At 45.0% G+C, this 11,375-nt stretch overlaps 1 protein-coding gene across 2 annotated transcripts; it reads left to right on the top strand.

Moving 5' to 3' along the window:
• Window positions 1–1,244: 1,244 nt before the first annotated feature.
• Window positions 1,245–10,871, top strand: SIRT7 (sirtuin 7). 2 transcript variants are annotated; one of them, XM_044419913.1, is made up of 10 exons: window positions 1,246–1,523; window positions 1,628–1,765; window positions 2,594–2,698; window positions 4,071–4,141; window positions 4,666–4,738; window positions 5,802–5,900; window positions 5,986–6,222; window positions 9,065–9,145; window positions 9,969–10,075; window positions 10,409–10,871. In XM_044419913.1, the coding sequence occupies exons 1-10, from the start codon at window positions 1,428–1,430 to the stop codon at window positions 10,608–10,610; spliced, it is 1,209 nt and encodes a 402-aa protein (XP_044275848.1). In that variant the 5' UTR covers window positions 1,246–1,427; the 3' UTR covers window positions 10,611–10,871. The 2 variants fall into 2 exon arrangements, with proteins under 2 accessions (XP_044275849.1, XP_044275848.1); XM_044419914.1 differs by lacking the exon at window positions 2,594–2,698 and having other exon boundaries at window positions 1,245–1,523.
• Window positions 10,872–11,375: the final 504 nt, after the last annotated feature.

Raw genomic sequence — 11,375 nt, 5'->3', positions numbered from 1 at the left:
TAGAAACTCCTGGGTTCTGCTAGTCTATAATTGATAAAGAGTTACAGTAGGTATATTAAAGTTGTTGGAACAATCCACAATTATTATACCCTAAAAATTAAACACTTCAGGGAGAGTCAACCTGAATGTTTAAACTTAATGTTAAAAAGTGTATGATACTTGAACAGAACACATTAACATTTTGTGAAGAAAACATATGCCCCGTTATATTATTTTCTGTTACACGTGCATACATAAATACACACACCACTCTTCCTCTTTTCTAGAATTGTGGTTTCTCTTTCAACACTTGTTGATTATTTTGCTGCCTGAGCCAGAGCTGCAAAGGATACTGCTCTGCTGCAGATCAAGTTATTGTGGCTCCTGAGACAGAACCCTCTCCCCAAGTGCCTCCTCTTCTCCCTGGCAGTAAAAGCACAGGAATAAATTACTGGACATGAATTAGCTGTCTGAAGAGGCCCCATCCCTTTGCCCTCCTACTGAGAGGCCCCTAAGTCTAATTGAGGTGCGGAAGAAAAAGAACGGAAGTGCACTCGTCCAGCCTAGCATAGAGGATGCTTGCTTGTAGTTGAAGTGCTGGCTACAGCGAAATACGCTAATAAGTGAAAGTTTAATTATTTTAGGTTTTTATATTACATTGCATATAGATTTTATTGAACTTTTTGGAACTATATATAAAGGCCATATAAATCAAGGCCCCAAGCCTCCCCTCCCGATACAATAAAAGGGTAGGCTGTCCCCGTGAAGGATGATCGGGGCTTCATGGCATGTATGAAATACGTGGTAACCATTAGAAAAAAGGCGGTCGCTGTCTCCATCTTCCTTGAGTGCTCTTCTGATAATATCAGATGTATAGATACGATTGAAAAGCGAACCTTTTTGGTCGGCTTCTGCAGCTAAAGACAGCAATTTAAAAAAAAAGTCGCCTTGAGAGTGATTCTTAACACCAACAGTTACTTAGCTGTCACCTCTTATCAGCGAAAGTGCAGCTTAAAAAAATGCTCCACCCGACAGCTGGCGAGCTTACTCGGCATGAGCTCCCAGACTCCCGTGTGTGCGTGGTTGCACATTCCCACGGGCTCCTGACCTGTTCATACAGTCCAGCGGTTTGAGAACGCGTGCACGGCTGTGCCGCGAGGCAACAGCCCATCTTGCCCTGGCTCGCTACAGGCATCCTGAGGACGCACGCGGAGCGGCGACATTCTAGCCCTTCGCGTCTCTATGATGGATGCCGGAAGTGTCGGCGCGGGCTGGGCGTTGGGTCTTCTACCCCTTGAAAGAGCGGCTCAGCGAGCGTCGTCGACTTCTATGTAGCTCTGATTACGAGCGCTGTGGCTCCTGCCCCCGCCGCGTCTTCTGGGCGACCGGAAGCGGAACTAGCTGGAGCCGTGCCTCAGGCCGGTTGATACCCGGAAGCAGCCCGGGCGATGGCGGCTGGTCGGAGTTTGAGTCGCTCGGAGCGGAAAGCGGCAGCTCGCGCCGAGTTCCTCCGACAAGAAGAGCAGCGAGAGCGACGGAGACAGGTGTGGTTGGGGCGCTGCGAGGGGGCTTGCAGGTGTGTCGCTTCCATGTGCCGCAGCACGCCTCCTGGCTTACTTTTCTGTGCCTGCGTCCCCCCTCCCTTCAGGTTTCTCGCATCCTGCACAAGCCGGCGGCGGAGCGGAGCCCCGACGAGGCTGTGCTTTTGTCTGGGAGTCAGGAAATCGTGCGGGATCTGGAGCGGCTTCGCAAGAAGCGCGAGAGGCTGCGGCGCCGGCTGGAGGAGGTGAGTGAACGCCCTTCTAGCTCAGCTTCTTGGCGAGGTTCAGAGGGTGCTGCCATATCCGTTTGAGACAGTAGAAAGGGCTACAGGTAGATTCTAATATATCTTCTTTCCACGCCTCTTTTAAAGGACTGTATAGTGTTAACAAGGGCGAATAACATGGCTCTCCTCGTTGAGAATTCTGTGGCATCTGCAGCTAAAAGGCAGAGCAAGCTGCACATGTGGAAGTTTCAAGGAAAGAGGAATTGTACGCTGGTCTATCTATGCTACCAAACTCTTCCTTTGGTTGCTAACTTCCCCTGCTTCTCCCACTTGTACAGGAAGGGAAAACTAGCTGTCAGTGGAGAAATGGATCAGTCGGCAGTTCCTGCTTTCATACATATATGACTTTTTCTGCATGTCAGCAGCAAGGCCAGCTGCTTTTATATCATAAATGTAACCTCTAGGTTAGTGTTCAGATATTACAAAATCCAGGCCATTCCTGCATGTGCCTGAAATTTGCATTGTATTAAAATACATTCCAAGCAAATATGTCTAGGATTTAGATTCTAATTTGCTCTCTCCTTGTTCTTAATAGTCTGGCTATATGATTTTTTTTTCTGCTTGTCCGTATTACCTCCCCTATCTCTCACTAATTTGCGTCCTCTACATGTTTTTCATCTGTTGCATATCTTCCCTTACAAAAGTTGTAAAGAAAAGGAAGGTAAGAGAAGGGTCTAATATGTATGGATTTTGTAGTATCAGAAAGTGGTCAGAATGGGAAAACTTAGCTGAAATATGGTGCATTGGGAACCATTTGAAGACTCCTCACCCCAATTTATGCATGCTCAGGTGTGTGATGAACCTGAAGAGTTGAAGAAAAAAGTTACCAAACTCTCTGCAGTTGTGCGTGCAGCTAAGCATCTCATCATATATACAGGAGCTGGCATCAGCACGGTAGGACTGTATTGGTGGCTCTTCTGAGGTCACTTCTGACAAAATCTTGTAGTAACTTATACTTTTAGAGCAGGGCTACACATTCTGTTCACCATGCAAGAGCAGCCCAGCTCTGATTCCCTCACTGACAAATAGAAGTAAGTCACAATGCTGATTTCAGCATCTCTGTTAAAGGATGGGAGTTGTGGCATCTCTGCAAGTTACATTTGACTATGTGTTGCATAGTTGATTGTCCTTGACATGCTCTGGGAAAGACTGAAATTTTTCCATTAATGTGTTTTCATTGTAGTTGGTCACAGTGAATATTACTAGGTGTCATCTCAAATTGGTGGTATGACATCAATTTTAACTGCTGTCTTTTTCCTGGAGAAATAGCTAGTCTTCTGTTTGCCCAGCTTTTCCATCCAGATTGCCATTGAGAGCCAGTCTCCATGCTGTGCTACATATATCAAGGAACTTGGTTCTTGTTCAGAATGTAGAATGCTCCCTCCAGAGGTAGTTGCTACAGGCAGGAAAGTCTGGAAAGGCGCAGAAGACTTGGTTGCCATTTGGTGTCCCTGTGCTTCTGGTAAAGGACACAGCATAGCAGCTTGCCCTTCATAAAACAGCTGTTTGACAGTGGGAGGGAGCAGTTGAGCCATTTTGATATATTGGGCAACTAGTCTTCCTAGCAGTGTGGGAGGTAGAATTACAGGGCAAATTAATAATTTGCTTGCTGTGTGAATGCCACGATAACCTGGTTCATGTGATCGAACCATTCAGTGTGGCTTATTCAAGTGAGTGCTAGAGGACATTTGAATATTATTTTATTATTAAAGTATATTAAGTACCTGGCTGCAGTTTGTCAGGCCATACAAACCCAGGGAACATTGATAATGGGAAGTTAAACAACCCTCACATGATAGATGCTCCCTGCATTTGCATGATATGAAAAGCTGCACCTAGGCACTGAACATGCACATTCTGCCAGGCATGCACCACAGCCAGCTGTAGATTAAACAACCCACAGCCAGTTTTGCTTGCAAATGCACCTACTTATAACTTGACCCTAAATCACGAATTCTAAGAAGCATTTGGGATTAGGGTTAGTTCTCCTCTCTTGACAGAGGAAAATGCTGAGGACGTTCATTAGGCAGATTCAGTAAGACATTAAATGGGCTGATGAACAAGTGCTTGTGCTACACATGGTTTTGATTATTTGAATGATGGTAGGCCTGGTATAGTGGAGAAGCATCTATGGAGGGAGCTTTGGAATATGCAGTACCTGTAGAAAGTGACAGGCAGAGGTGTTTGCAAATTTGGGTGAGGCTGCGCATTTTTGAAGTGCCACCTAGGAAGGTTCCTGTTTCTTTTGTGTCTCTTGGTAATGCAGGCAGCTTCGATTCCTGACTACAGAGGCCCAAATGGGGTGTGGACAATGCTGCAGAAAGGAAGGAGTATCAGGTAATCATCACTGATAGTTCAAATAGCTTCTTCCTGCCATCGGAGTTTGTTGAGAGAGGCTGTATAGCGGGGGTCCTCAAACTTTTTCAATATGGGGCCAGTTGAAAGGCGGCAGTGACTCGCACAGGCCGGTGAAGTGGGGGTGCCTGGGGGCATGGGCCGGTGAGGTGCCGTCGGGCGTGCACGTGGCGGCGACATCAGGTGCATGTGGCAGTGGCTCGTTCGCTCAGAGATCTCCCAGCGAGTCCAAAACCATCTCCAAGTGAGCAAGCCACCACCTCCCCGCCCTCACTGTGAGCTGGGCGGCAAGCGCGTGCGGGCGGCAGCTTGCTTGCTCAGAGATCTCCCAACGAGTCCAAAACCCTCTCCGAGTGAGCATGCCCTCCCTGCCCGCGGGGTGTGGGGGCGAGCGCATGGGCCAGATAAATGGGCATGGCGGGCCGTAGTTTGAGGAGCCATGCTGTATAGGCTGCACTGGAGGACTCCCTGCTACCTTAACATCTGCCTTTCTTTTCATATACTAGGGCTGCAGATCTGAGTGAAGCAGAGCCCACGCTCACCCACATGAGCATCGCCTGTTTGCACAAGCATAAACTGGTAAGGCCCCTCAAGTGTTAGTGCTGGGTCCCTGGAATGAAGGAGGTGGCAGCTGTGCTGGGGCGCAGTTGGGGTACTAGTTATGAAAGGCATTATTCATATTTTATGTTAAGCCTTGGAAAATTTGGGGTGATGGAGACCCTCTTCATGCAGAGGACTGAGGCCATTGCCTACACATCCTTCTGTGACTTACAGTGGAATGCTATACAAAATGGAGGAGTTACACAGGGCTCAGAGTGGTCAGGAAGATTGGTTTTTGTTCACTTGTTGTAGGCGACACTTCTGAGTCTGCAAATAAAGCAGCTGATTTGGTACGTGGGTCCCTGCAAGGGATGAATTGTAGGCTGGGGTGGTAGGGCATATGTAGTTGTTAGCTGCCATCAAAGGAAGCCAAGGATTCACAAAGAACTACAGACTTGTGACATGTTATACATTTAATAAATAGGATGTTTGGCACACTGTGTTTTATCTGGGCTCCTGTAAAAGCCAGTAGAGTGTTTAGGGTATGTTAATATCGCCATATAAATAGCATCTCCCACAGATGGGCGGCAGTTGACTAGCTTCAGTTTGGGCACACTATATCAGCAGCTGTGTCTATTCTAGAAATCTGTTTGCTAGATCTGGAAAGTGGTGGGTGCAGCTAAAGGCCAAAGGAGCCAAGCTACAACCACAGAACATAGCTAAAGCTTTTACTGCCAGTAACAAAGCCTTACAAGAGACATTTCAAGCTGGCCTACACTTCTGCTTTTCTGGCTCTCACATTGTGAATACAACACTGTGCAGTTTGCTACTCTCATCAGCTGCCATCTGAAATAGGATTAGGGTTCATTTGTGGGATAGAAGTGTAGCCTGCTTTTACTGCATTAGGCAAGGGCATTTGGAGTCTCTTGGGCTCTGCCCGCCAGCTTGGAGTGAAGTCACTTTACTTCCTACCAGCCAGCTGTTCTGTCAGGTTGGCTGTGTTCTGCAGGCCATCTCTTGAGCACTGATGGGAGGATAATGCCTTGCTTTCAACTCTCTGGGTTACTGTTTCCATCCTCAACCCTGCTTCCTTCTTGTTTAGGTGCAGCATGTGGTGTCACAGAACTGTGATGGGCTCCACTTGCGCAGTGGGCTTCCTCGGGAAGCCTTATCTGAGCTGCATGGAAACATGTACATCGAGGTGAGTACTTGCAGAGCAAGTGTGATACAGTGCAACACCGGATTGTCAGAGTACTAACAGATTCTGTGCTTCCATCCAAAACCAGGTTTGCACGTCCTGTACGCCCAATCGTGAATATGTGCGAGTGTTTGATGTGACAGAACGCACAGCCCTGCATAGACACCATACTGGCAGAATGTGCCACAAATGCGGAGCACAGCTAAGAGATACAATTGTACACTTTGGAGAGAAAGGCACCTTACAGCAGCCCTTGAACTGGGAAGCAGCAACAGAAGCTGCAAGCAAAGCAGATGTGATCCTTTGCTTGGGGTCCAGCTTGAAGGTAAAGCAAGAGCTTGTTTATGAACATGGGTGTATCTTTATGAAAATGGGGCAGAAATAAGAATATGCTGTTGCCCTGTTTTCCGTATTCACATACTGACTTAGAGGACAATCATGCTAGGGAAAGCCGAAGGCAAGAAGTGGAAGACGAAGTAAGAGATGAGTTGACTCCATAAAGAAAGCTACAGTCTTGAATTTAGAGCAATTGAGCAGGGAAGTCATGGATAGGATATATTGGAAAGCTTTTATTTGCAGGATCACCATAAGTTGGAGACAACTTGACAGCATGTAACAACACTCCTCTGTGATGTAGTGTTGCACTGAGAGCCAGTGTGGTGCAGTGGTTAAGAGCCGGGGACTGGGACTCAGACATCTGGGTTCTAGTCCCCGCTCGGCCATGGAGCCAACTGGGGGACTTTGGGCCAGTCACAGACTCTCAGCCCAACCTACCTCACAGGGTTGTTGTTGTGGGGATAAGATGGAGGAGGAGAATGATGTAAGCTGCCTTGAGCCCTTTATAGGAAAAGGCAGGATATAAATAGAAAATAAAAAAAAAAATGTGTGAAGATGGCTTCCAGTGCCCACTGCAGACTGTCCAGAAACAAGATGGGTGAGAGGCAGGGATAAGCTGAGCACACCAATGCCTCATATTCCAGGAATCCATGGCTGCCATGCCTTTTGCAGAATTCAACACCTGTGGAACTCCCTCAGAATGCAGATAACTAGTGGCCAGTAAACTTCCCCAGTGTGCTGCCCTGAGTAAGTGGAATACACACACCCTTTCATTAGAATCAAATTGTCTCTATTTCTAGCCCTCTAGAAGGAAGTCCAAAAAACTAAGACCCAAGAAACAAATCAGTACTTTTTTCAGATATTCTGATTTTCAAAATACTAGTTCAGAATACTTAGCAAACTCAACTAGATGACTTACCAGCACAAATCTATGCACGCTTACTTGGAAGTAAGTCCCACTAGATTGTAGCCAGTTAGTCATACTCAGAGTAGACACATTGAAATTAATGGTACTTGAGTTAGACTAACATCGGCTACAACCTATTAGATACAATCCACTTTAATAGGGTTTATTCCCAGCAATATGTACAGAGGATTGTGTCCTTAGCAAGACCAGGGTGTCAGGAACTCTGCCAGAACACTATACAATTTGGGAGCAGACTATGATGCCTTGGTGGAACACTGGCCGTTCCTGGTGTCTCACCTTGTACAGGAGAAACCTATTCCAGACTGCGGTCCAAATTCAGTTTCAAAGCAGTTCTTGCACACAGGCAGCATTCAAGTGATAGGCGTGGCCAAAGGCAAAAGGAGCCAGACTAAAACCACAATAAAATACCAGCCTATTTAGCTTAAAGCTCTTCCTGCCAGTAGCCTTAAAAAAGAAATTTCAAACTTTTAAAATGGGGGAACACAGCACAAAAGTCAGGAAACCACCAAACAATCAGTGCAGGGAATGAAGGTGGAGTCAGGGAGAAGGGACATGGCCATCTGGGGAACCTCAGAAGAGCCAGGCTTGGTTCACAGACAGAACAGTAGAGTCGGAAGGGGCCAAGAAAGCCAGTGCTGGACTCCCAAGTTATACCATCCCCCTCACATGAATGACTTTCTTTTTGAAAGACAACTGCTTCCACTATCATACTGCTCTGACAGTAATCTTTTCTTGATATCTAGCCTGAATCTGCTTTGTCATAGCTTCAGTTGATTATTCCGTGTTCTATAGACTGCTATCAGTGTGAAGAGATCTTGACCTTCCTCTTTGTGACAGCCTCTGAGGTACTTATAGAGTTGTATCAGGTCCTCCCTCAGTCTTTTCTTCTCAAAGCTGAACATTCTCAGTCTCTCCTCAGAGCGCAGTGTTTCCAAACCCTGGATCATTTTGGTTGCCCCGGACTGGAGCCTTTCTAACTTTTCTCCATCTTTCTTAAATCTTGCCACCCAAAATTGGACACAGTATTCTAGGTGAGCTCTGACTAGTGAAGAGTATAAGGGAACTAGTACTTCTTGTGATTTGGAAGTAATATTTCTATTAATGTATCCCAAAATAACATTTGTCCTTCTTGTGGCTGCATCACGTTGTTGGTTCATATTTAGCCTGTTGTCCACAATAACGCCAAGGTATTTTTTCCAGTTCTGTTGAGCTGCATATTCCACATCTTGTATTGATGCATTTGATTTCTTCTTCCTAGGTGGAGGACTTGGCATGTGTCCCTATTGAATCTCATTTGTTGCTTTCAGCCCAGCATTAAAGCTTATCAAGATCAGCCTGATCTTCATTCTGTCTTCCTGGGTGTTCAACTATTCCACCCAGTTTTGAATCTTGTATCTTTGAAGTTAACCTTTGGTTTTGCTTCCAGCTTTATTTTTTAAGGAGTGTTTTCTTTCCCCTGAACATGAATTTGACATCCCTCTTTTCACCAGCATTCAGCCTGATATATTTTGATACATGTACTGATACAGGAAAATGTTTCTCAACATAGGATTCCATTGTTACAACGCTAATAAAATATAATAAATAAGAACTTCCAAAATGTGTATGGAGCAAAAAAAAGTAGTCTGTTACAACATCTTCTACTTTTGTAATCAATTGTTTTCATTGCTAAACCTTGAAAACCAAAATTTCAATTAGCTCATCATTTGTCTTCAGAACACGCCTTTTTAAGTTGTTCTGGAAATACTGCAAACAGATGCATTTTTTATTTTTATTTTATTTATATCCTGCCTTTTTCCTACATGAGCAAAGATGCACAATTGCAAGCTTTCTGAGACCATAAGGTTACTTTCATCTCCTGTCACTGATGGATATTTTGCTTGTCATGTCCTTCTTCCAACAGGTTTTGAAAAAGTATCCACATTTGTGGTGCATGAGCAAGCCACCCAGGCACCGCCCAAAACTCTATATTGTAAATCTCCAGGTGAGTTTGAACCTTGCCATTTATGTACATGGCACTTAACTCTGGTGTTAAAATTTTTACATTGCATTTATATCCTGCCTGTTTTCCTCTGGTGTGGAACCCAAGGCAGCTTATGCAACTCCATTTTATTGAGCAATTCTATGAGGTAGGTTGGACAGAGAGTGAGTTTCGTTTTGCTTTCATTGAATCTATTACATTTCTATGCTACCTAATAGCCAAAGCTCCCTGGGCAACTTACAATATGGTAGAAAATACAACTCAATAGAAATCAAACTTTTAAATGTGTGAAACCATAGTGTAACACCAAAATAGAAACCTCCAGCTGTGTAAAGATCTAAAACTACTGTAGCAGTTTTCAAAACAACATAAACAGATTGATGAAAAAAGGGCAGGGGAATAAAAAGGGCTTTACTTGGTGGTGAAAAGAGACCGAAGTACACACAGGGCAAGCCTTTTTGGGGAAGGCATTCCCCAATCATGACTGAAAAGGCTGTCTTCTTAGTTCTCACTTGCTTCATTTCATTTTCCTGGGATACCAAAAGGGCAGACTCTGAAGCTTATCTTAGAGTCCTCGTGGGTATTTATGGCAGGAGATGATGCTTGTTTCCTCTACTGGTGATTTAAATGCCTGAAGATATTTTTACCTATCTTTACTCTTCCCTTTGTTCTAGTGATGATAAAATGGGCTGAACTGCAGACCTGTGTCCCCAGCTATTTTTAAAGTTTTAGAAGCCAATGTATTCTGAATTATTTAAAGGGCAAACGGTACCAATTATTTACAGTGTCCATTGACAAAGTAATATTATTACTGTTATATCTGCAGTGGACTCCAAAAGATGATCTGGCAGCCCTGAAACTTCATGGGAAATGCGATGATGTGATGAAACTGTTGATGGATGAGCTGGGATTTCCTATCCCTCGTTATGAAAGGTAAGTAAAGAATGGTGCTTCTTATCTTTGTGTACACAATGTTATACATAGCACTCTCCCCCAAGATCTCTCTTCCAAAAGTTGCACAATAAAATGGTGGTATAATTTAATTATGGCTTACTGTGTGGCAGAAACAGGTGTAAAACATATGTCTGACTCTTTATTATAGCTATAAAGTTGATGTTGCAGTCCCAGCCCTGCTGTACAGTGGGGCATTATGCATGGTGACTCCAAACATGGGCTTCTAGTTTTGCCTGTGGTTGAAGATAGTGAGCAAGAAATTCTAAAGTGGTGCTCTAAGTTAACATGGCATATTCTCATCTCTGTCTGTAGAACACAGGACCCCATATTCTCTCTGGCTGTTCCACTGAGACCTGAAGAAGAAGGTAGCCATAGCCGGAAACCTGTGGCCCCCCCAGCAGGTCTTCATGAAGTGCAATTGGAGGAGCAAAAGCAAATTTCTGCAGGTCCCCTTGCTGGTGGCTGGTTTGGCAGAGGCTGTGCAAAAGGCACAAAGAGGAAAAAACCGTCTTGACTATGGACACTTTATTTTTAACCTTGAGGACCAACTGAAGTTGCTCAAATCAGGACAAAAATATCACATCTGCACTGGATTTGACCAGGATTGCTGGGCTAACTGGAAAAAAAATCCACAGCTGCTATTTTCATAGATGTTTTGTATAAATAGCTTGAGAACAGCTAAGAGGCCAAAGCCTTCCTTGGATTCTGCTGTCTGAGGAGAGGTTGGCCTTTGATACTCAGGGCTGCCCATTATTAAATACTATAGAAATTATAACATGGCCAGATGTCTTTTTATTTTGTGGAGAGTACAAACATGGCTGAATGATTGGAGTACAGCTAGTCCCATACTTGTGCCTTAGTAAGCAATGCGTTGGCCACCTCATTTTTGTATTCACGCTGGTCTGAGCATGGGGCTCTTCTTGAATTGATGCTGTAAATAGCTTATCAGTGGAGGGCTATGTTTCTTTAAGATGGGTGTCTGTGCCAGCTCCTTTTAATCTTTTTCTCCTGTTTTATGCAGGGAGGGAGGGAGAAGTCTTTCGGTAGAAGCAGCTGGCTGGTTGCTACTGGAAACCGAGGGCAAACTTGTATGGTCTTTGGTCAGTCCAGTAAACCACAGAGAGGCAGGGGCAGGAGTGGTGAGGATGTAAATAGGGGCAGCCGATTAGTAAGCGGTGCGGGTGGCAGAGCGCGACGGTATCTCTAGGCAGGCCAGCGGGCCATCGGATCAGCTCATTGCAGAGCAGGGATGGCGAGAGCCAAAACGGGGAGAGAGCAC

This window comes from Varanus komodoensis, unplaced genomic scaffold, assembly GCF_004798865.1.
Source record: "Varanus komodoensis strain SLA01 unplaced genomic scaffold, ASM479886v1 scaffold11, whole genome shotgun sequence".
Lineage (NCBI taxonomy): Eukaryota > Metazoa > Chordata > Lepidosauria > Squamata > Varanidae > Varanus > Varanus komodoensis.
This window is presented reverse-complemented; position numbering and strand designations above follow the sequence as displayed.

What these genes read in the sequence shown, in the direction of transcription:
- SIRT7 (XM_044419913.1), top strand. Translation starts at nt 1,428, where the DNA reads ATGGCGGCTGGTCGGAGTTTGAGTCGCTCGGAGCGGAAAGCGGCAGCT. An exon ending in TGCGGCGCCGGCTGGAGGAG is followed by an intron (nt 1,766 to 2,593) that starts GTGAGTGAACGC and finishes ATGCATGCTCAG; the next exon opens with GTGTGTGATGAACCTGAAGA. An exon ending in GTTTGCACAAGCATAAACTG is followed by an intron (nt 4,739 to 5,801) that starts GTAAGGCCCCTC and finishes CTTCTTGTTTAG; the next exon opens with GTGCAGCATGTGGTGTCACA.